This window comes from Oratosquilla oratoria, chromosome 14 (genome assembly GCF_046742065.1).
Source record: "Oratosquilla oratoria isolate Oo_2021 chromosome 14, ASM4674206v1, whole genome shotgun sequence".
Taxonomy (NCBI): Eukaryota; Metazoa; Arthropoda; class Malacostraca; order Stomatopoda; family Squillidae; genus Oratosquilla; species Oratosquilla oratoria.
Genome location: NC_134790.1, coordinates 18,798,343 through 18,821,233, shown reverse-complemented (window position 1 = coordinate 18,821,233; position 22,891 = coordinate 18,798,343). Strand labels below are relative to the sequence as shown.

The following is a 22,891-nucleotide window of genomic DNA, read 5'->3' as shown; positions in this document are numbered from 1 at the left end:
TAATTATACATTTCTTCTTGTCTGCTAAATCCCTTACTATATTCTCCTTTTGTCTCATCACTTTAATAACTGAGTCTTCAGTATGTTCTTTCAATTGCTGTTTGACTATGTCAGTGAATGAAATCTTATTTCCTTCTTGGGTTTGCTTCCAATTTTTACTTTCTTTAGCTATTGTTTCTCTGTTTTCTTTACTATTCTTCTTCAATTCCTCATTCTCCCCCTTTACCTCTCTTAACTGTCTTTTTAGTTCTTCTATTTCATCAGTTAAGTTTTTATTCGCCTTTTCCAGTTCTTCCAATCTTTCAACCCTTTGTAAAATGGTGTTCATATGACCTAACCTACTCTCCAAGTCCTCGATCACCTTATCAACCTTCTTCTCTAGTCTTGTCAGTCGGGGGGGGGGGGGGTTTGTGTCCCCCCCACTCTCTTTAAATCCCTTGAAAATATTCTCATCACTTTCTGCTATATTGCTCCTATCTATACCTCTAATCTTCACATTCCTATTAGACATGTCGTTATCATCCAACTCGTCTTGGGGTCGTTTGTCTACCTTACGGCGGCCCATCAGGGCCATTTCCTCCACCTCCTCATTACCTTCCATTTCCCCAGCAATCCCTCCCCCTCTCCTCTTTCCTTACTTTCCCACTACCCCACGAGCAATTTCCCCCCACCCTGCAAATACAAAAAGGCACTTCTCTTTGCGTTGGGATCCACAATCTGCACTTTTCTTCAGAGCGTTCTTCAAGCCGTCCGTTCGTTGAAAGTGTGTGTGTGTGTGTGTGTGTGTGTGTGTGTGTGTGTGTGTGTGTGTGTGTGTGTGTGTGTGTTTTCCAACTCGTTTCAACTAATTCTAAGGACTCACTGGCGATGGTTTTATTGGAAAGAGATCCAGGTATGAACAAGTCCAGGCATGCATGATGAATTAAGATCTTTATATGAAAGAAATAACTAAGACATGGTTCATTGGCAAGGAATTTCAGTCCGAGTTGTTCCGGGAATAAAATGATAATAAAAAAAAATCGCCAGAAAAAAATCACAAAGGAGTTGTTCAAAGGCAATATTACCTGTGAACTTAGGAAAGAAATCCTATTAACTCGAGTAAAGTATAAAGTATAAGCGGAGGAGTGACATACATGTCACCATTGTCACAGATAGAAACAGTCTTGGCTACTGCGTTGTCATTGAATGGGGTAAGATTTCGGGAGAAGCAAAGGAATGTAATACAGTTTGAAGTTTATATTTCTCATTGATAAACACGTGAGTATTTTTTCTATATGACCTCACTGTGGGTTGGAAAGTCTCCTGTCCACATACTTGATCACTGCAGCTCTTTGAAAGGCGACTTTATTAGTGTAGAATAAACACTTCTTGGCTTCCTACCAAAGAACCTGCACCTTCTGATTCCTGTTGATCATTAGAATTGTTTTCTGAGGTCCGATATTACTGATGCACACGTGCCAAATTCCTCTTGTGAAGCTATTTCGTTATCTAAACCTAATTAACGTGGAATATACCCAAGAGAACTGATGCATATCACGAATTATTTCTCTTCTTTGTTCCAGCGTGCCCGTGTATATGCATGCATTTACTTAACTGTGATATACATGCAGGTCAAAACCATGCTCATGGAATTTTATCCATGCGTTTCCTCCAAACAGACTTAACTTTAGATTTACTCACGCTGTCTAGCTATACTGTTTTTTTCTTCCATGTTCCATGACCCATTGCATCTGTTCTGTTTTAGTATCCTAATAATGTTTCGTCTTTTTACTTGACGTTCGTAGGCACACATATTTGTATGCATTGGAATATGTACACGTGCAATCATATCATAGAGTTACCTACAGAAAGAACTAAACATCATTAGACATTCATATGGTCTGTGAAATGTTACACTTTTGGTCATTTTCGTTGATCATAAGTTGATTCAGTCTTCCATTACTGACCCTCAACTGACCAGTAGATGTAATTCCCATTCAGGTTTACTGCCAATTAATAAGAATCTATTTTCTCCCCCGAGGGGACGATGAAATAAGGTCGCCGTGTAATGAAGAAGCGGCTGGACCTGCTGTGGGTGTGCTGTGTCTTGCTGCATTGCTTTTGACCTTTCATCCACGAGGAAAACAAATGGGTGACAAACAGGGGTGGGACGGCTGGGGTGGGCGCATGCCTTCTTTGGCTTCCTCCTTTATATAAAAAGGGGAACAAGCCTTCGATACAGAGATAGCATATAGATAATTTTTTTTTTTCCCACAGAACGGTCCAGAGTGATGACGGTGGCAGAGTGCGAGGAATCTCTGGTTTCAGGGATGTGGGAGTCCAGGACATTCCCAGCTTACATCATGGAAGTTATCAGAAAGATTTCCAGTGCTTAATGTCTGTACAGAAAGACTTCATCCAGGTAAGTGTCACCCGGAGAAAAAGAAGAGTGAATGATGAGAGAAAGGTGGGGAGTGCACTGTATTTTTCATGTAGACAATACTCCCAGCACCTCAGCCTTAGATACTGTCAAAGCGTTACTAAGAAATATTTCTAATTCATGGTGTTTGGCGGGAAGCCTGGGTTACCTAGCAAAGTGCACGTCTATGTGAAGTTGTAATATTTCAAAACTATAGGGAGGATAGCGGTCACATGAGAATGTGTGTGGTAAAAGGTAATCGTAGTTTGAAAAGAAGTTTCGTCTTTTAGATGAGTGTGGAGACAAGGTACAAGGATTGGTGTTGGTTGTTCTAAAATGAAAGGTGCTGTAGTGTGATCATTGGTTGAGAGGAGAGTGAAGAAATGTGAGTTTATTGTGACGAGTTGTGTAGCTGGACCATTCAAGTGAAATGTGTGTCACGGCAACGGGAGTGCTACAAGGACAGGAGGCAGGTGTGCAGGGAGTGAGGGACACTCTAAGTCACAGGACAGTTATGGGCAAGAAGAGCATGTTTTGAACTCAAGCGTACCGGTGCTGTCTCAAAGCCTCATTCCTCCTGGCGAAAGAGGACCGTGGGCATGGTTTGATAGTCTTCAAGTAGTTTCTGAGGGTGTTCTTCCCTCTGCATCTTCGTCACCAGCTTGGTAGTGAGCGCCGAAACGATTGGCTCTCTTAAAAGAGAAGATTAAATGGCTTTATGGATAGGGATGATGGGTGGTAATGGACATGGAACTGCCTAGTGTAGGACTTCTGGTCTCTTGTAGTCTCTTCCATTCTCATGTTCTTTGCGATGTGTATCGGAAGGCAAAGTCTGTTGCGCAGGAGAGGGAATGTTGGAATTAAGGGGGAAGAGTTCGTGAGGGATGTAAGGAGTGTGAAACGGTTGCTATAGTATAGGTCTAGTATTGCAGACCATTCAAAGTTAAGGAGGCCAGATGTACACAGAGGGAGATCAATGGGGGTTTATGTAAGAGTTTGAAGGTGGAAGGTTGTGGGTCGTTCAGTGTTAAGGAGAAATAGAGAATGAGAAGTAGAGATTGTTAATCTGTCTTGTGGGGTTGTAATAACGTCATTACAAAGGATAGATGAAGCTGGGTCTAGTTGGTGGAGGAGTAAGTTTTCCCAGTTTGAGTCGAGTCCTCAACAGTTGTACTGGAGGATAAAGTGGGATACTGTTTGGGCTGGTGGGGTTGTACAGGTGTAAGTATAGGTCAAAGGTCATGGGTTGAGGGGTGGATCGTTGTCACAGCAGATCTTCCAGTGAGTAATATGGTTGTTGATTTATGTTTTGGAAGGGAAAGGGTAACTTTAATGGAGGCGGGTGTCGGGTCCTTTGTAGGGAGGAAGATGAGTTTGTGTGTGTGTGTGTGTGTGTGTGTACCTGATTTTATTTATCTGGTTGTAGTGTGTGTGTATGTGGGAGGTTTCGTTCATACTCATGTATGTGCGATTACAATAAGTGCCCTCCCGATATATATATATATATATATATATATATATATATATATATATATATATATCCTTTACAAGGAATCTATGAGCTAAGAAAATATATAGGGAATTTATGCATTACACACTGGACACTTGCAAAGTTGGTCTGCACGCGCACACACTCGTTTCGTTAGTTCTGTAATTTTCCTCCACCCCCACATCATCATTTCATTATACACTTCAAGTCTACAAAATTCCTTTCTTTCTTCCGTAAAAATTCCTCTTCTTAAGTAAATTGAACAGAAAAACAGGTGTTCTTCTTTAACATTTTTTTATTTGCAAGCATGACAAGGAAAACTGACAACATAGAAATATAGAGGAAAAATATGCATAACACACCACACAGTTGATGTATCATAGTACTCGTACATCTTTGATCCCACAGTATTGACGAGTTTCCTTCGTCCATGTTTTCGACGTGTACATATAGGCCTGCAACAATTATATTGATGATGCATTATTCAATATCAGGGTGTTTTTTTTCTTGCGTTGTCGAGGGGGAGAGGGTTTTAAATTTAGAGATGATTAAACAACGAAATCGATTTACGTCGTTTCAACTGGGCTTCGGATGCAGCCTCCGTCTTTGCCTCATGAAACCACTTTTCATTGCAACCATGCCATCACGTCTTCTGCATGACTGTAGTAATCATTCTTACCTGCGCTTGTTCTAGAGATAACGCCATCCCGTCCTTGACGACCAGTATCCTTATTCCAGCGTTTTAAGAGCTGTTGTTCACGACAACAGTGTGTACTGGACTTATGGGCGGAGTCACATATAACTGGCTGCACTCAACAGGACCAATCCTAGCCACGATCAACATCTCTATCCAACATTTTCTTAAGCGCTATATCAAAATATTAAAAATAATGTCTACTAACCTTTTAAGACTTGAGCTCGCCTTCCACATTGTAAAGAAGGACAGTCTTTTGCTTTACAAATAGAAAAATACAAAAAAATATTGCACAAAGTTTGTAGACCACTTGCGAAATATGTTATTCTGAAGTTACCTTACTCGTATGTATGAAAATATCATACAATACATAATCATGTATGCAAATGCGTTAGATTATAATACTATATATGTAGAATATTTATGATAAAACGTAAATTTAATCCATAAATTATACATGGATAAAGTAAAGTATCGGTTGAACTAAAAATATATGTATACTCCCTAAAATCCGGGTCACTCTCCGTACGATTATCTTCCATGCGAGTTATCATATAACCCTTCAAAATACTATTTGTTGTTTGTATAAATGATAAAACACATTTAATTTGTAACCTCTTGAATTGTAATATTCCAATAATACGGCTTGATAGGGTTAAACAAGATATATTACTTTTTGTAAGGTGTATAACAATTATTAATTTTTTACACATTTCATTGTTAAAATACATAATACTAAAAACGAGTCTTCTGATGTTGCTGAACATTTACGAGTTTTATTTCTATATTTGTTTAAGTTTCAAGCCATATCTCATAATTCCCGATTTTGAGTACATATTTGTTTTACAACTTGTCATAGCCTGACAGTGCTGAATAAGCCAAAGAAATATGAGCAGAAAGTATTTAGGCAAAGGTAAAAATTTGGGTCATCACCGACGTATGTGTCGACGATCGTGGGCAGGGCAGGCGAACACGCCCTGACAGGCCAAATCACAAGGTTTCCTAATGCCGTCTTTGGGTCACCTCCCCGCTTGGTGTCGGAAGTGCACAGGTTCAATCGAGGTCTAGTGTTGTTTGTGAGAGTCGACCCGGCCTTGGATAGCACTAAAGCAACTGTAACTTGTCACACTCAGCTTTCACATCTTGTACAAAATATGGCTCTTGGCCTACACACTATCACCGTCTCTTTTCAGCCACCGATTTAATTAATCAAGACGTGGTAGTGACAGAGTACCATTTACCATTAAATGTGCTGGAATGGGATCGATTAATCACACTAAACCACTGCACGTCTCGTTATCACACACTAGATTAATATTAACTATCCTACTACTGGCCATAGTTAAGCTATGAAAATGCTGACACGTCCAAGATCCTTCTATCATTCTGTCCTACCCACATCCCACTAGCACTCTTTATTTTCACACCTAATCCTTACCGACGTCGTCTTTGACCATCGCAAGAAGCGAATCTGCGATCTCCTGAAACTCTTTCTTGGACAGCTTCGACAAGAGTTGTCTGTCTCTCTCCGTAGGCATAAGTACCTTCATTTCCTGACTAGTGAAAATTACGAGTGATGAGAGGTTGGTGGAATGAGACGATTGGAGCACGCTATATAAATCCGATTCTTAAACACATTTCCCAGGGGTTGACGGGCTCTGTCAATCCACTTCTCGCTTCACCTCTGAAATGGATAAAAGAAAAAATAGCAGAAGTATACGTCATTATTCGCGTGTACCGATAAAAAACCTTACCTCCTATGGGATTCAATGAAATCAAACCATAATGAATACAACAGTATCTTCAAACACTTGTCATCAACACTTCTATACTCACAGCCAAAATAGGCCTAAGGACCTGGGGCAGCCCAGGAGTCGGATGGTGAGGTCATCCAGCCGTACCATCTCCTCAATCGAAATTTCGTCGAGATTATCTCCATCAAGCATGACTAGACCCGGGACCTTAACGCCATTCTCAGCTAACGTCCTCACCATCCTCTCATAGCCAGTGACACTCACTGTCGTATCGCGCAGACACAAACGTACATATCTCCTGTCAAAGAAAAGACTCAAACACATGAACTGTCAAGAATGGAACTGCCTCTCACTAAATTCACATACGAGTAGCCTCGTGAGAGAGTGACCCAAGAGCCACGGGCAGCCATACCCCGATCTCATCTCCCTCTGAGTTAATTATGGTAAAGGGAAACGAATCCAGCTCCCACTAGGCGGTGTGGGAAGCCTAGGTCGCCTGGTTGAGCACGAAATCGGGGTCTGACGGCCCGTGGCGCTTGGATCACTATCCCATGGAGCTACTTATATATGTGTGTACAGTATTATTACTATCATTATTATTTTCTTAACACCTAGATCACTCAAGTGGTGCCAGTCCCTTTTGGAATGGGCGAGCGCTTACCTGCTGACATGAAAGTTTGTAGTAAACTGTATTGTCCAGTCGATGTCTCCTTCCCCTACACCTTCAATCATGAGGCCCATTGCCTCAAACTCTTTGGTTAGTGGTGGAACTGGCATATCTTCGTCATACCGGACCGGAACAATCACACCTGTGGCAAAATTAATTTATTAAAGAGTAATGGAACTCACCGAGGAGCACTTTCATTTCTTATAGGACAAACTTACTAGACTGGGATACCTAAAATCGTGATGAATAGGAGTGTTTAAAATATTCCTATATACTATCTTCTAATGTTTTGGTATGTTTTTCTCAGGTATCATACTTCAAGGGTGGAAAACAGATACAGTACATCGTATAATATGTAAATGCAAGTTTTACAACTATAAGGACTTTTCGGCCTCATATTTCCTATTTTTCATCTTTTGATATCGACAATACTAAAAGATTATTGTCACCCACCTAGTCATTTCAGTTCGAGGTAGTTCTGCACCTGGTCCTTGAAGGCAATCATGTCATGTGGCGTGTAGAAATGAAGAACGAGTTTCTCAATGGATTTCGGAAAGGTGATGTCCGAGTTGTAGGGCCCCGTAAACCAAGAGAAATTGCAAACGTTATCTGGTGTCGTAAAGTGCTTGATGATTTTACTGCAGCCCTGCCCGTAGCAGGTGGTAGAGTTAAAACAACAATTATATAGGTTGAGATGAACCTCACACCTGATGTCTTTTACCTTGTTCAAAACTTTTTCAAAACCAATTACATCCCGGGAGCATTTTCTTAAAGTAATATTAAGGTATTTTGGGAAAACTTCACTTTCCACATCCAGCAAAATCTCATGGTATTTGCTGACGTACCAAAATTCGCTTGGTAGCGCACGTTGCAGGTGTTTAACGAAGGCCAAATGCATCCCACTGTGACTCATCGCCTCCAAATAGTCGTCTTCTGCGGCCCCATGAGGAGGTTTCTCATCGTACGAACTCTGCATCAGTTGCGCGAGCTCTTTAGCGTAGTCGGACAACAGACCGCTTCGCTGGAATGTCCACACAGCCATGAGCAACATATCCCATAACCTGGCTAGACGGCCATCTTGTGCCTGCAGTATTTCTCTCAAGGACGATTCTTGACCCCCGCCCTGGAGACTGAACAGTCGCTGACAAAGTCCAAGGGCTCCCCGATACTCTAGCTGGCTAGTATGAGGGAAAGAATACGTTAATTTTGTACCTGTGGGCGTCCATACTTGCTTAGAAGACAAGAATGCCTCGAACATTTCCTTCTGAGGTAGCTCCAGATTTCTGCACTTGTCAACAATACGAGTCAGTATCATGTGTGGAAGTTCCAAGGTTTCGTAGACAACGCATTGCAAGGCTGCATCGTTGAGTTCTTGCATGAAACACTGAATTTTGTCTTCCCTCTCATCCTCTGAAAGATGCATCGTTTTCTTTACATTAACTAGTCGATCGTGAAGCTTTTCCTTTAGGATGTCACTAATTTCTTCAAGTAGCTGAACCAGGGGCATTGATGGCCTGACCCTATCTGGTGCTACACATGCAAGGTAGGTGAACAAAGTCAAAGTCATTGGTATGGGTTCGTTGCGTCTGTGTGCCTTTTCCAAAATGTCTTCCACAGGTGGTGGGTTTGTGCCACTGCCCTTGAAGGCATTATAGTAGTTCTTGATAACTTCCCGTTGCTGAGTGTTTGTAAGTTCAGATACTTTCAGATGGAGACATTTAAGTCCTGCCATAAGACGCATGGCGTCATTCTTGCTTCCTGGCCTCGTGGTCAATAGGATGCGGATGTTGTTAAGATTTCTCATCTTCTCAAACAGGTTCTTAAGAAGATCTTTCGTCTCACCACTCGCTTCATCAAAACCGTCAACCATAATAAGCAGCTTCATTTGCAGGGCTGCTCGATAAAGTAGGTTGTCACTGATGTTGCACACTGCTGTCGGCATGCAGGATCTAAGTAAATCTGAAAATGTTTTGCAGGACTCTTGTTTGCACGATATGTGGATGACTAAATCGAAGTCCAAGAGCCCTGCAACATCGCGTTGCTTTTCCAGATACTCGGAAGCAAGATGTGCAAATATCGTTGACTTGCCACAGCCGTTGGGACCTACAATGGTCACGACTCGGGGTAATACATCAACTCCTGCCGAAGGTACCTTCTTAGTCAACAGTTCTTTCATTTCAATGGGAAATGACCCATTATTTATAGGCCCTGAGCTCTCATCGAACTGGAGTCCAATAGGCACATATATACTCCTCACGGAAAAATCCACCTGCCACAGAGTAGACGGCAATGGGTAAATCACACTCGCCTTCTCAAGGCTGGAGCAATTTTCTTGGGTTCCATCAGTTTTCAGCAGATTTTGAACATGACCAACCGCATCGTCACCTACAATGTCTTGGTTCTGTATTCTGCCTAAATTCTGTTGAATTTCTTGTTCGGTCTGATCTATGTAAGACACGGACCGGCCCAATCCCAACAGAAGGGACTTGAAAGCTGCCAACCCATCGGTTATGTAAGACTTTAAGTTACTGAACATCTGGTTCAAAACAGCTTCGTCAGTGAAGTCGCATTTCTCATGTGCTAAGACGTTCCGTAGTTTCTTGATCAAATATAGATTGTAAAAAAGACTTGAGTGATCCTCTCTCGTCCAAGCTGGATCATCTGGCGGAGGAAAGCCACATGCACGTTGCACGATGGCATACTTAAAACTGATATCCACTGATTCAAATTGGGTTCCATCGTCAAGGGCATTTCTCTGTGACTTGTTGAAAAATTTCCCGAGTTGAGTATTACTATATCTAGACGTGAAGTAATCCTTTAGAGTTTGCGTGTTTCCTTTGTAACAGGCACCAAAGACAACGTCCAAGAAGCGACCGCCCTCCGATTTGACAGCCAGAAAAACCTTTAGGAAGTTGATGTCTCCGCGGAGGATTGGCAGAGCCATGGCGTCCTATCTCTGTAAATAAATGAATAAATAAATAAATAAATAAGTAAAAGGAGAAGAATATCAGCATATATATTTTAGTATTTTCTATATACCCACATCCAACAATTAATCAGCACCTGTACATACAAAAGCACTGCAAAGGGAGAACACACGCACAAATCTTAAGAGAACAGCCCGGGTTTGAATTGATTGTGCAATCATCTCAATCAGAACATCCCCATAACCGTTTCAAAGCCGTTGTATCAGATCTGGGACATCCAGCGATTTTGTTTTGACTATAACACTTGCTTCGAGAAATTCTTGGACTTAAACGGGGTTTTCTTCTGCACAGCTTATTACACGGTTACTTGAGGGTAAAAATGAATTGGGTCAAATTGGGTGGCACACTAGAGGCAAACGAACAACACATGTACGATGAATGAGAAATGTACATTCGTCAATAACTACACCACGGCAGAAAGGCCGCCTCACTCAAATAATAGCAGTTTGGCTTAATCACGAAAACCACGTGGGTGAAACCTCATTTCACAAAGCTACTCAAATTGCGACGTATCTATGAAAAGTGTTAGCAAATCCCGGCCAGGCCCCCATCTATTACACGGGTACTTCAGGCGATGGCCTGGTGAAAGCGAGTAGTCAATGATTCCTTTCTCCTGGTTACTCTTGTGTGTTCTAAAGTCAAAGAACAGACTAATTGGTCAGGTCCTCGGGCGATCAAATTAACCTATTCATTCTAGACTTAAATAGCTATAAACTCCTCTAAACTGAGTAAAATTAACGGCAGTTAGCAAGGATAAAATCCTAAGAGTATCAAATTCGTCCCTTTACAGTAAAAGGCTAACTTGGCGAATATTTGTTGGAGAACAAATCTTGATTAAATGCATTGATAAATACAAGAACTCCAGAGCAACAGATCGGCAACGTTAATGAAAAAAACCCCGCTGATTCAAATAAACTGACAGTATCATGCGTAGTTGTTACGCGTTGGTTTTGGTCCTGATTTCCACCACAATGACCTGGCTATATGCCAAAACAAGAGACCGTACTAGTATTGAAATTCCATGTAACTTTGTTTTGTTAAAGAATGTAAACAAAACTCACACCGAGTTTTTCATTAGTAAATACTCTTTACTACAAGTTCATCACCAGCATCTCTACTGTGCACTCGAGATCCCATACGCGCTTATTCCTCCAACTATTGCTGAACCTTTATGAACAGTAGACCAACAAGCGAATTCTGTGATGGTTGGATGTTCCTTGAGTATACTTTAAGATTGGTGACAATGCGTGGTCATCAGCACAGGATCTCCGAGAGCAAGTGAAACGTGTTCTTACTGTTATGGCCATTGATGATGTTTACTGTGGCTACGAGTGGAGGCGAGATGTACCAATGATGAGAGACCGGAACAAGATTCCATGGACCAGAGTGAAGTCTTATGGCGAGAGCATGATACTATTAGGGTATGGTGCATTTTAGAGATAAAACATTGAGCCTTAATGGTGTGGAAGTGATAATGAAGAGATGATGTATAGTTGGTTCACCAAAAAATTGCTGATTTATGAAAAAAATAATGGCTTCATACGACGTACGTTACTGATGTAATCGGAAACGTGCAGAGCTAGCATTCTATTTATTGTGGATTTGAATCCTGAACTTCTTTCCAATTCCTAGCGGTGGGTGTTACCCCCAATTCGTATACACCTTCTTTCTTCCTCTTTCCTTTCCCGTTCTCACGGTCCACGCCGTTTTCAAGTGTTCTGCTTTCTGTCTCGACGTGGAAGACCAGAGGTCTTCCACGTTGACATTTTTATGGCTGGCCGGTGGGTGCCCTAGAGTCTAGACGGTCCCACGGCTTGGGTTTCTTATGCCAAGCACAAACCTTCGTTGTTCCCCTCGGCTGCGTGGGATTATGTTGTATTCATCAGTGTGTAAATTTTTCCTATATGATTTTTTTTTAACTTGATATATGTCATTGTTTTAGGTCGATATGGATAGGAGATTTGCTTTTACTCACACCTCTTGTCTATGTCTGTATTCCCTTCTAGAAAATTACAAGACTTTGGGTTCGACCGGCAATCCAAGGGGAATTGCCGGATCATCGTATGTATCTTTATGTAACTTCCCAGTGTACGAGAATTCTCATGATCCTCAACCACACCGTCCTCCCTCCACTGCCCAGGGATTTCGTTATCCCGCCGAGGATATTGATAACCAACAGATAGACTTGCAAAACTGGCATAAATACTCCTGTTCAATAATATCGAGTTCGTGTCAATGGCGAAAAATATATTAATACATGAATAAAACCTAGGTTCTGATGAATACCTTTAGTCACCAAGTTCAAACGTACGATTAACAGTTTGCACATCAACATTTTCCGATACGAATTATCTTTTGTTGTTTGGCTATTCGGACGCTTTCCATTGCAAAGAACCACAAAGTACTTACTTTTACAACAAACTGTTGATGTCTCTTATGCCTTGGTTTCCCCAGCTTTCAATCTTCGCACTCGCCCGGTCTTGACACTGCTGTGTTTGCGTGTGTTGGGTGTCTTGCAAGTCCTGTCGTTACCAACTAGTATTTATCGTTGCACATTTATTTGGTAACACTGCAAGGTGTAACGCACACAAACACAGAACATAAATCACTTATTCCCATCGTGTTTATCGAGAAACAAAAGCAAGTCAAGAAACCAGGTATATTCACTGCAGTAATAAAACAAAGTCACTCGTAATCGTTTGAATTGGCAACACTTCTAACATGGTGAAACTCGTGGAAGGGGTTGCCGTCAAGTGAATAAAATGACATTGCAGCGTCTGGATAAAAATCATTCCATTCGTAAAAAGAACAGCGATAGGGTCAATCCATTGTGTAGGGATTCAGTAAACGCGACGTAAGTACTTGTTGATTAGTTGGGCGAGCTATGCCCCGTGACGTCATAGAAGTTCAGCTTTCCCAACCTCCAGGGAACCTATTTCTTCCACTTTTAGACCTACTTGGTGCCCCGGACGAACTGAAACGCAAGTGGTAGATCACTTTCACATCCTTAACTAACAGGAATACATAATTCAGCGACGTTTTGGAACACACTGTGACAATTCATTTGTTCAAACCCTGCCTGGTTCGCAGTTCACCAATTCCCACTAACCCTTTGCCTCAGGAAAAAAAATATATAGCTCTTCATTTCTTCTATTCCCCTCTTTATAGACAAAGGAGGTTTTTATGACAACACTTCGGATAGAAGAGCTGTTTGTGGCTGTAAAAATACTCTTTTCACTAATATTTTCATCCCCAACTGGAAACTCTACTGATTCTTTTCTGGCTAACGCCAAGTGACTCCATGTGGCTGGCTACCACATCATGGTCAGTGATAAGTGAGTCCTTAAGTGAAGTAATAACAACGGAAGTTTAAATCTCTTCAGGACTGGATTATGGATTATGGATTAGCTAGGTAAGACCATCCGCTCGCGCGGGATCGTTTTTTTTGGGAGGGGAAGAATGTCTGTAAGAAAATGAAAAAGATAGTAGTGCATAAAAGAGGGCTATTGCCAGCGCGCTTTTTCGTGAGCGATTAGGGGCGGTTGGTGGTCGTGGCTCGGAAGAAATGGGCAGGAGACTTGGGGTTGGAGACTGGGATTAATGTGTAACCGTGAGGACTTATTGTACAAATACAAATACAAAAAGGGGGATAGATAGTTTGAAGCAGGGTGTAATGAGGGGGGCGGGGGATATTAGTAGAAGACGTCAACATTGAAAATGAAGGAAGTTAAGTGGAACAGTGGGGCAGACCCACTTGTATGTTTTTTTTTATTAAATGGTTAGTGGGACGCATTGAGGATTGACCAGGGGGTGAGTTCGGACTTTTTTTTTTTTTTTTTTTTTTCTTTTTTCTTTTTTTAAGTTACTCTGTCGTTACATGCTTGATTGATAACAAGTGCGATTTCTAACCGGCTCCTGTGGGAGTCTGTGATGTTATTGATTATTTTTTCGATTTATTTATCTATTTACTTACATTACATTAGGGGTATATTCTTGGAGGATTTTGAAAAATTGCCACATGAACAATGCAGAAGACAGTTTCAGAAATACATATGGTTGAATTTCTTGAGCCCATCTCAAGTCACTTGTCATAGGTTGTTCTTGTGACCTCCGGTCACCAAGTAAAATCACGTTCACAGGCAGGATGTGCTTCCTTTTTCTTTGTACTGATTTTCGTTGGGCATGCTCCTTTCAGAGCTCACTCAAAATAGACAAACATTTATTGTAATGAGTTTCTTCCACAGTCGTTGCAGCCCGGGATATGTATATTGCAATTTGCAACTGAATACGCCTAATGACATATTTTTTCGCTTTATATCTAAAATGAAAATACAATGTAACCATTTCATTAAACGAGTGAATTTTATACTATATTTCATATATAAATGTCAGTCCTACAATTTAAATTGATTTTACTGATTACAACTTATGTACAATCAATACTGACAGTCATGCCAGACAATGTCATGTCGATAATTTTTAGTGCACCATTCTTGGCGCATCGTAAACGAAGTAATTTGTGTCAAACATTGGAGTAACCCACACAGAAACACCCATGACAAACATATGAAATAGAAGATAACATACGACTGTAGCACGATTGACATTGTTAGAGGCGCTGGTCCACGGTCTACAATAAAAACAACAATAAAACTCATCCTACACTTTGCATTCATAACGAAATGGAAGATTCTGTAGGAGTCGATTTTGTTATAAGGACTGCGCGGCAAATTCCCGGAAAGTTTTTGGTTCATGTACGTCTACGTTTGTGTTCGATTCGTTGCAACGGAGGCTTAGTCTTACTCAGTTTTGTTATCCACTTCCTTCGATGACAAGAGAATTCTCTGTCGGGGTTAGTTCAAAATTTTTGATGTTCTGATATCATTCGCCGTCTTAATTAGGTCTTCTTGCTTCTCGGGGTTTTATTCGCTTGCTTTGCCTTGACACTATTCACACCTTATTTCAGTCTGTATTCATTGCTCACTAATTTCGGTTGTTGATCATAGTTCCTCTCAAAGAGAAATGCCTTTATCACTGTATTTTCACTTCTTGAAGTGTGTGTTGTATCTGTCACACTCCTGTATGATTTTTTTTTTCTAATACATATGCATATTTGTGGACTACATTCTAAGACTGAGTGCGTGATTTTTTGGCTTCAAAAGTCCATCTCTTATTTATTAAGCTATATAAATCACTAGTTCGTCCACATTTGAAATATGCTGTTTCCGTATGGTCAACGCATCTCATTAAAGACATTGGCAGATTGGAGAAAGTACAACGGCGAGCCACCAAACAGATTCCAAATATAAATAATAAACGATCCACAAATCAACGAAAATATGTAAATCTATTTAGTCTAAAAAAAAAAAAGCGTAGACTCAGAGGTGATTTGATACAGGTCATTAAGATTTGAAAGTGACACAAGTTTCGTACTGAATGAGAATCAGACAAGAATTAATGGTCTCAAAATATCAGGAAATATATTTCTTTTTAAAGTGAGTAGAAACAACTTCGCCAGCCGTGTAGTTAATGAATGGGATAAACTTACTGCAGAGGCAGTGCAATGCAGAGGCAGTTCAAAGCTTTAAGATTCGTTTAGAAAAACATCTAAACAAGATGCTGTAATGCTTCCCATTTATTTCATATCATTGTTTATCATTTTTTGTTTAGTTTTTAATTATTACAAAGTATAACAAAGGCGGAGCATGTCGACAAGAGAACTTTTGGTCCATAACTAGGTCGGATACGAAAAAATATATATAATAATAGTAAAAAAATATATCAAATAAATAAAATAAGATAAAAACTATAATATTATAAATGATAATGAATAAGATAAATGCATAGGTATAGTTAAATAATAAACAAACAGGTAAATAGCAAATAATAATAGATTGAAATATGAATGACAAATTAAGATCAAGCAAATAATAAACAAACAGACAAATAATAAAAAAAAGATAATAAATAAACAGATAATATGAAATAAATGGTAATCATTACAGCATCTTGCTTAGATGCTTATCTAAAGTTCTAAACGAATCTCAAAGCTTCGAACAGAACTACATTGCACTGCCTCTGGATGAAGTTTATTCCATTCATTAACTACATGGTTGGCGAAGCTGTTTCTACCCACTTCCAAAATAAATCTATTTCTTGACAGTTTGAGTCCATTATTTCTTGTCGGATTCTCATTCAGTGTAAAAATGTTGTCACTTTTGATGTTGTCAATTCCCTTTGGACTCTTAAAGACCTGTATCAAGTCACCTCTGAGTCTACGCTTTTTTAGGGAAAACAGATTCATATGTTTTAGTCGATTTTCGTATGATATTTGGAATCAGTTTTGTGGCTCGCCGTTGTACTTTTTCCAATCTATCAATGTCTTTAATAAGATGCGGTGACCATACGGAAACAATGTATTCCAAATGTGGACGAACTAAAGATTTATATAGCTTGTTAATGAGTGATGGACTTTTGAAGTCAAAGGATCGCGCGATCTGTCTTAGAATCTTATCTGCTTTCTCAGAGACTGAAATACGCTGCTTGGATGATTTGAGATCATTACTGATAATTACGCCGAGATCTTTTTCACTATCCACTTTTGTTAACGAATTTCCAAATAATTTGTAATCGTACTTACTGTTATTTTTACCTATGTGCATTACCTTGCATTTACTTGTGTTAAATTTCATTAGCATTTCAGACCATTACCGTAATTTATCTATATCTTCTTGAATATCTATTTGGTTTAAGTGATCATTTGCCATTCCGCACAGTTTTGTATCATCAGCAAATTTGGAAACAGTAGGTTTTAGTCCATGGTCTATATTTCTTATATATACTATGATTAGAAGTGGCCCAAGAACGGAACCCCGAGGAACTCCAATTGTAACATTTTGTTTTTCCATCTAGAAGTTTTGCCGTTTAAAACAACCCTCTGTTTTCGATTATTCAACCAATTTCTAGTCCAAATTTATAGATTACCACTTACTCCGTGTGAAACTGATTTAGTGAGTAGCCTTTCGTTGGGGACGGTATTAAAAACTTTTGCAGTCTTAATATATTCAATCTATATTGTTTCTTTTGTCATAATTGGAGATGACTATGTTGTAGAATTCGAATAAGTTAGTCACGCAAGAACGTTTCCCTCTGAATTTATGCTGGTTATCATTGATCATTTATTTGATTATTATTTATTATCATTTACCTGTCCATGTACTATTAATTATTATTTATCTATGTGTTTATTACTTAACGTTACATATGTATCTATCTATTTTATTTATCATTATTCATATCATTATTATTCTTATCTATGTATTTAATAATCATTATAATTTTTCTCATCTGACCTAGTTATGGACCAAAAAGGTTTCCTGTCGGAATGCTTCTCCTTTATAATCCTGTTATATATATATATATACATATATATATATATATATATATATATATATATATATATATATATATAAATATACATATATATATATATGCTGATGTGAACTGTAAACTGCTGTTGTATGCCGATGATTCAGCCTTACTAGTTTCTGGCAAAGATGTAAATAGGATTGAGATGTTACTCAGTGAAGAGTTATTGAATGTCAGCAAGTGGTTGAAGGATAACAAATTGTCTCTACATCTAGGTAAAACAGAATCCATTCTCTTTGGCTCTGATCAAAAACTCAATAATGCTCCCAACTTCAATATCCAATGTAATGATACTAGTATTCAACCTAAGTCTGTTGTTAAATATCTTGGAACAGAAATTGATCAAAATGTGTCGGGAGAAGTTATGGCACAAAAAATAAATGAGTCAGCTCCGGTACAAAATTTTTGGCGAGAATACAAAAATACCTAGATGTAGAGACAATGAAGTTACTATCTTCGGCCCTGGTACAGTGTCATATTGACTATGCTTGTTCTTCCTGGTATAGCAACCTATCTAAAAAAAATCTAAGAGTAATCTTCAAATATGTCAAAAGAAACTAATCAGGACCCTTTTGAACCTCCATCCGCGTACTCATCTAGATTATACGCATTTTAAACTGATAATTGGTTACGTGTTGAGAATCGTGTTGTTCAGTTAAAGCTTAATCATGTTCACCCAATTGTAAACGACTCTTGTCCCAGTTATTTGTCAGATACCTTTACACTTGTTAGAAATGCTCGTTCCCTGAGAACTCGTTCTAGTAGGTCATCTGTTATTGTGCCTAGGTTTAATAGTTCGTTAGGGAAAAAAACGTTCAAGTACACTGGTGCTATTGCTCGGAACTCTTTACCGACCAACATTCAATCAATTGTACCTAAAAGTAGTTTTAAAAAATCAGTTGAATGTTATCTTTTAGACACTGTTCTTTCTGAAGAAAATAGTTTATATGTTTAATTTACACTTCTTATAATCCTAATTTACACTTCTTATAACCTAGCTTTTATTATGACAATCTTTTTCCTAGTTTTTATATGAGGACCACAGTGGAAATAAGTCTTTTGACTTTCTATGCCATCCTCGGATGTACAATTATATGTACTATGTATAGCATTGAGTCTTATATAAGACTCAATATCATACATAGTGGAAAAAGTACAACGGCGAGCCACAAAACTGATTCCAAATATCATACGAAAATCGACTAAAACATATGAATCTGTTTTCCCTAAAAAAAACGTAAACTCAGAGGTGACTTGATACAGGTCTTTAAGATTCTAAAGGGAATTGACAACATCAAAAGTGACAAAATTTTCACATTAAATGAGAATCAGACAAGAAACAATGGTCTCAAACTATCCGGAAATGGATTCAATTTGGAAGTAGGTAGAAACAACTTTGCCAACCATGTAGTTAATGAATGGAATAAACTTCCTGCACGGGTAGTGCAATGTAGTTCACTTCGAAGCTCTAAGAATCATTTAGATAAACACCTAAGCAAGATGCTGTAATGATTATCATTTTTTTATATTATTTGTTTTTTGTTTTCTGTATCACTTGTCTGTTTGATTTTCATTTATTATTAGCTATATGTCAATTTATTATTATTTACTATTTACCTGTTTATTATTAAACTATACCTATGCATCTATCTATTTTATTTGTTATTTACATAATTATAGTTTTTATTTATTATTTTATCACTATTATGATTTTTTTCGCATCCGACCTAGATATGGACCAAAAGGTCTCCTGGCGGCATGGTCCTTCGAAATCGAAATTACACGCTCGGATTGAATTCTCGTGCCACTTAACCACACCCTCCTCCTCCTTTCCCTGCCCACGCATTTCGTTATACCGCCGAATACACGGACAACCAACAGACTGAAACGAACACATTATACTGTCTAGTTTCTGCAACCGGGATTTATTGATAATGGGTGATTTCAATTTTACTGACATTGATTGGATGACCCTTGAACATGGCCATATAGGTAGTCGCTTGATTGATTTTCTTGGTGACAATTACTTAATTCAGCATGTAAAAGAGCCCACAAGATATGGAAACTTACTCGATTTATTGATCACTAGCCGCGAAAGCATGGCAACTGATGTAGAAGTCGGTGAATCTGTTGCAAATAGCGATCACAACTTAGTCAGATTCAAACTCCTAAACAATTTTAGAATAGATACTTGTGCTTCTAAAATACCCGATTTCAGTAAAGCTCAGTTCATAGAACTACGTCAGGAGCTTCAGCTTACAGATTGGGAGGAAAAATTAAACGAAAGACCTGTAGATCAGATGTGGGAAATATTTCAAAATACGCTCACTAAGATGATTCAAACTTACATTCCTTTTAAGGACAGACGTCCCCCAAATCAGGCTCGCCCAAAGTGGCTCGACAAAGAAACTGAAAAAAGTATTGCTAAAAAGAGACAGGCTTATAAGAAATATAAGTGCTCGGGTGCATCTAATGACTATGAAAGTTATGTATCAATACAGAGAGATTTAAAAAAGACAATAAGAAAAAGAAAACGACAATACGAAATGAACATCGCTGAGAAATCCAAAGAGAATCCCAAAGAATTCTATAGTTACATTAGAGATAAAAAGGTTGTTAGGAATCACATTGGTCCACTATTATCTGCTGACGGTCAACTTGAATATTCAAATGAAGGAATGTGTAATCTCTTAAACAATTATTTTAGCTCGGTATTCGTAAACGAAACACCTCAAAGTGAATTCCAAACTGAAACCTGTGAAAAGTCTGGGGTAAACTTACTCACTACGGTAAATATAACAAAAGAAACAATTAAAAGGTGTATAGACAAACTCAAACTTAATAAAACACCAGGGCCTGACGGTTGGCATCCAAGAATCTTAAAGGAAATGAAAAATGAGATTGTTGTTCCATTAGAAATTATTTTCAAGAAATCCATCATATCCGGAGATGTCCCAAGAGAATGGAAGCTAGCTAACGTTACTCCCATATTCAAAAAAGGTGACAAAAAGAAACCAAATAACTATAGGCCTATTAGTTTGACTTCGATCGTAGGAAAAATAATGGAAACTATCATCAGAGATGCTATCGAATATCATTTAGAAAGTAACCGTTTGATAAATGATAGCCAACATGGTTTCAGACGGAAACGTTCTTGCGTGACTAACTTACTCGAATTCTACAACACAGTTGTCTCGAATTTTGACAAAAGAAACAATATAGATTTAATATATCTAGACTTTGCAAAAGCTTTTGATACCGTCCCACACGAAAGACTTCTTACTAAATTAGCTTTGCATGGAATAAGTGGTAGCCTATTAGGTTGGACTAGTAATTGGTTGAAAGGTCGAAAACAGAGAGTTGTTTTAAATGGAAAAACTTCTGGATGGAAAAGTGTTGCAAGTGGAGTTCCTCAGGGTTCCGTTCTTGGGCCACTTCTATTCATAGTATATATAAATGATATAGACCATGGACTAAAATCTACTGTTTCCAAATTTGCTGATGATACAAAACTGTGCGGAGTGGCAAATGATCACTCAAACCAATTAGATATTCAAGAAGATTTAGATCAATTACAGCAATGGTCTGAAAAGTGGCTAATGAAATTTAACACAAGTAAATGCAAGGTAATGTACATAGGTAAAAATAACAGTAAGTACGATTACAAGTTATTTGGAAATTCGTTAACAAAAGTGGATAGTGAAAAAGATCTCGGCGTAATTATCAGTAACGACCTCAAATCATCCAAGCAGTGTATTTCAGCCTCTGAGAAAGCAAATAAGATTCTGGGATTGATTGCGCGATCTTTTGATTTCAAAAGTCCATCACTCATTAACAAGCTATATAAATCGTTAGTTCGTCCACATTTGGAATATGCTGTTTCCGTATGGTCACCGAATCTCATTAAAGACATTGACAGACTGGAAAAAGTACAACGGCGAGCCACAAAACTGATTCCAAATATCAAAAATAAATCATACGAAAATCGACTTAAGCACATGAATCTGTTTTCCCTAAAAAAGCGTAGACTCAGAGGTGACTTGATACAGGTCTTTAAGATTTTAAAGGGAATTGACAACATCAAAAGTGACCAAATTTTCACATTGAATGAGAATCAGACAAGAAACAATGGTCTCAAACTGTCCGGAAATAGATTCAATTTGGAAGTAGGTAGAAACAACTTTGCCAACCGTGTAGTTAATGAATGGAATAAACTTCCTGCACAGGTAGTGCAATGTAGTTCAGTTCGAAGCTTTAAGAATCATTTAGATAAATACCTAAGTAAGATGCTGTAATTATTATAATTTATGTTATATTATTTGTTTTTGTTTTGTTATAATTTGTCTGTCTGATTTTCATTTATTATTAGTTATATGTCAATATATTATCATTTACTATTTACCTGTTTGTTTGTTATTCAACTATACCAATGCATTTATTTATGTATTTTAATTGTTATTTACATTGTTATAGTTTTAATTTATTATTAATATGATTTTTTTTTTTTTTTTTTTTTTTTTTTTTTTTTTGCATCCGACCTATATATGGATCAAAAGGTCTCCTGTCGGCATGCTTTGCCTTTGTAATCCTTTGTAATCCTTTGTACCGTGCGTCTTGCAAAACTGACATAAAAACTCCAGTTCAATAATATCTAGTTCGTGTCAATGGCGAAAAATATATTTCTAATACATGAATCCAAAAATCTAGGTTCTGATATATACCCTCTTAGTCACAGTTCAAACGTACGATGAACATAAACATTTTCCGACACGAATTATCTTTTGATGTTTGGCTATTCGGACGCTTTCCAATGCAAAGAACCACAAAGTACTCACTTGTACGACAAGCTGTAGATATGTCTAATCCCTTTCGTCACTTTGTTTTCCCAGCTTTCAATTATTGCACTCGCCCGTTCCTGGCACTGCTTTGCTTGCTGAACACCAAAGCTCTATGCGGGTGTTGGCCGTTGGGTTGCTTGAAGTCCCGTCGTTACCAACTAGTATTTCTCGTTGCACATTTATTTGGTAACACTGCAAGCTGTAACACACACAAACACAGAACATAAGTCACTTGTTCCCATCGTGTTTATCGAGAAACAAAAGCAAGTCAAGAAACCAGGTATATTCACTGCAGTAATAAAACAAAGTCACTCGTAATCGTTTGAATTGGCAACACTTCTAACATGGTGAAACTCGTGGAAGGGGTTCCCCTCAAGTGAATAAAATGACATTGCAGCGTCTGGATAATATTTTCAACCCCAACTGGAAACTCTACTGATTGATGATTGATAGAGTTCATCTTTTGAATCATCTTCATAAGTTACCATAGTATAGTTATGATCAAAAGCAAGTTAAGAGGCCAGGACGTGGGTGACAACGTTAGACATACAGAGAAATGTCTTATGGAACAAAGTAGCCTAGTTGTACTTACAACTAATAGATATATAAAGGGAGATACACTCAGATAAGGTTTGG

The 22,891-nt window shown here is 38.5% G+C and overlaps 1 protein-coding gene across 2 annotated transcripts; it reads right to left on the bottom strand.

Annotated features, from left to right (window-relative positions):
* Positions 1-7,013: 7,013 nt before the first annotated feature.
* LOC143032769 (uncharacterized) lies at positions 7,014-22,382 on the bottom strand. Of its 2 annotated transcripts, XM_076197775.1 has the most exons (4): positions 22,253-22,360; positions 12,399-12,511; positions 7,456-9,958; positions 7,014-7,144 (listed from the first exon to the last, which is right to left on the bottom strand). In XM_076197775.1, exon 3 carries the CDS (start codon positions 9,944-9,946, stop codon positions 7,460-7,462), a length of 2,487 nt encoding a protein of 828 aa, XP_076053890.1. In that variant the 5' UTR covers positions 9,947-9,958; positions 12,399-12,511; positions 22,253-22,360; the 3' UTR covers positions 7,014-7,144; positions 7,456-7,459. The 2 variants fall into 2 exon arrangements, with proteins under 2 accessions (XP_076053890.1, XP_076053889.1); XM_076197774.1 differs by lacking the exon at positions 12,399-12,511 and having other exon boundaries at positions 22,253-22,382.
* Between the last annotated feature and the right edge of the window lie 509 nt (positions 22,383-22,891).

Coding starts and splice junctions, on each gene's coding strand:
- LOC143032769 (XM_076197774.1), bottom strand. CDS start 9,946: ATGGCTCTGCCAATCCTCCGCGGAGACATCAACTTCCTAAAGGTTTTT.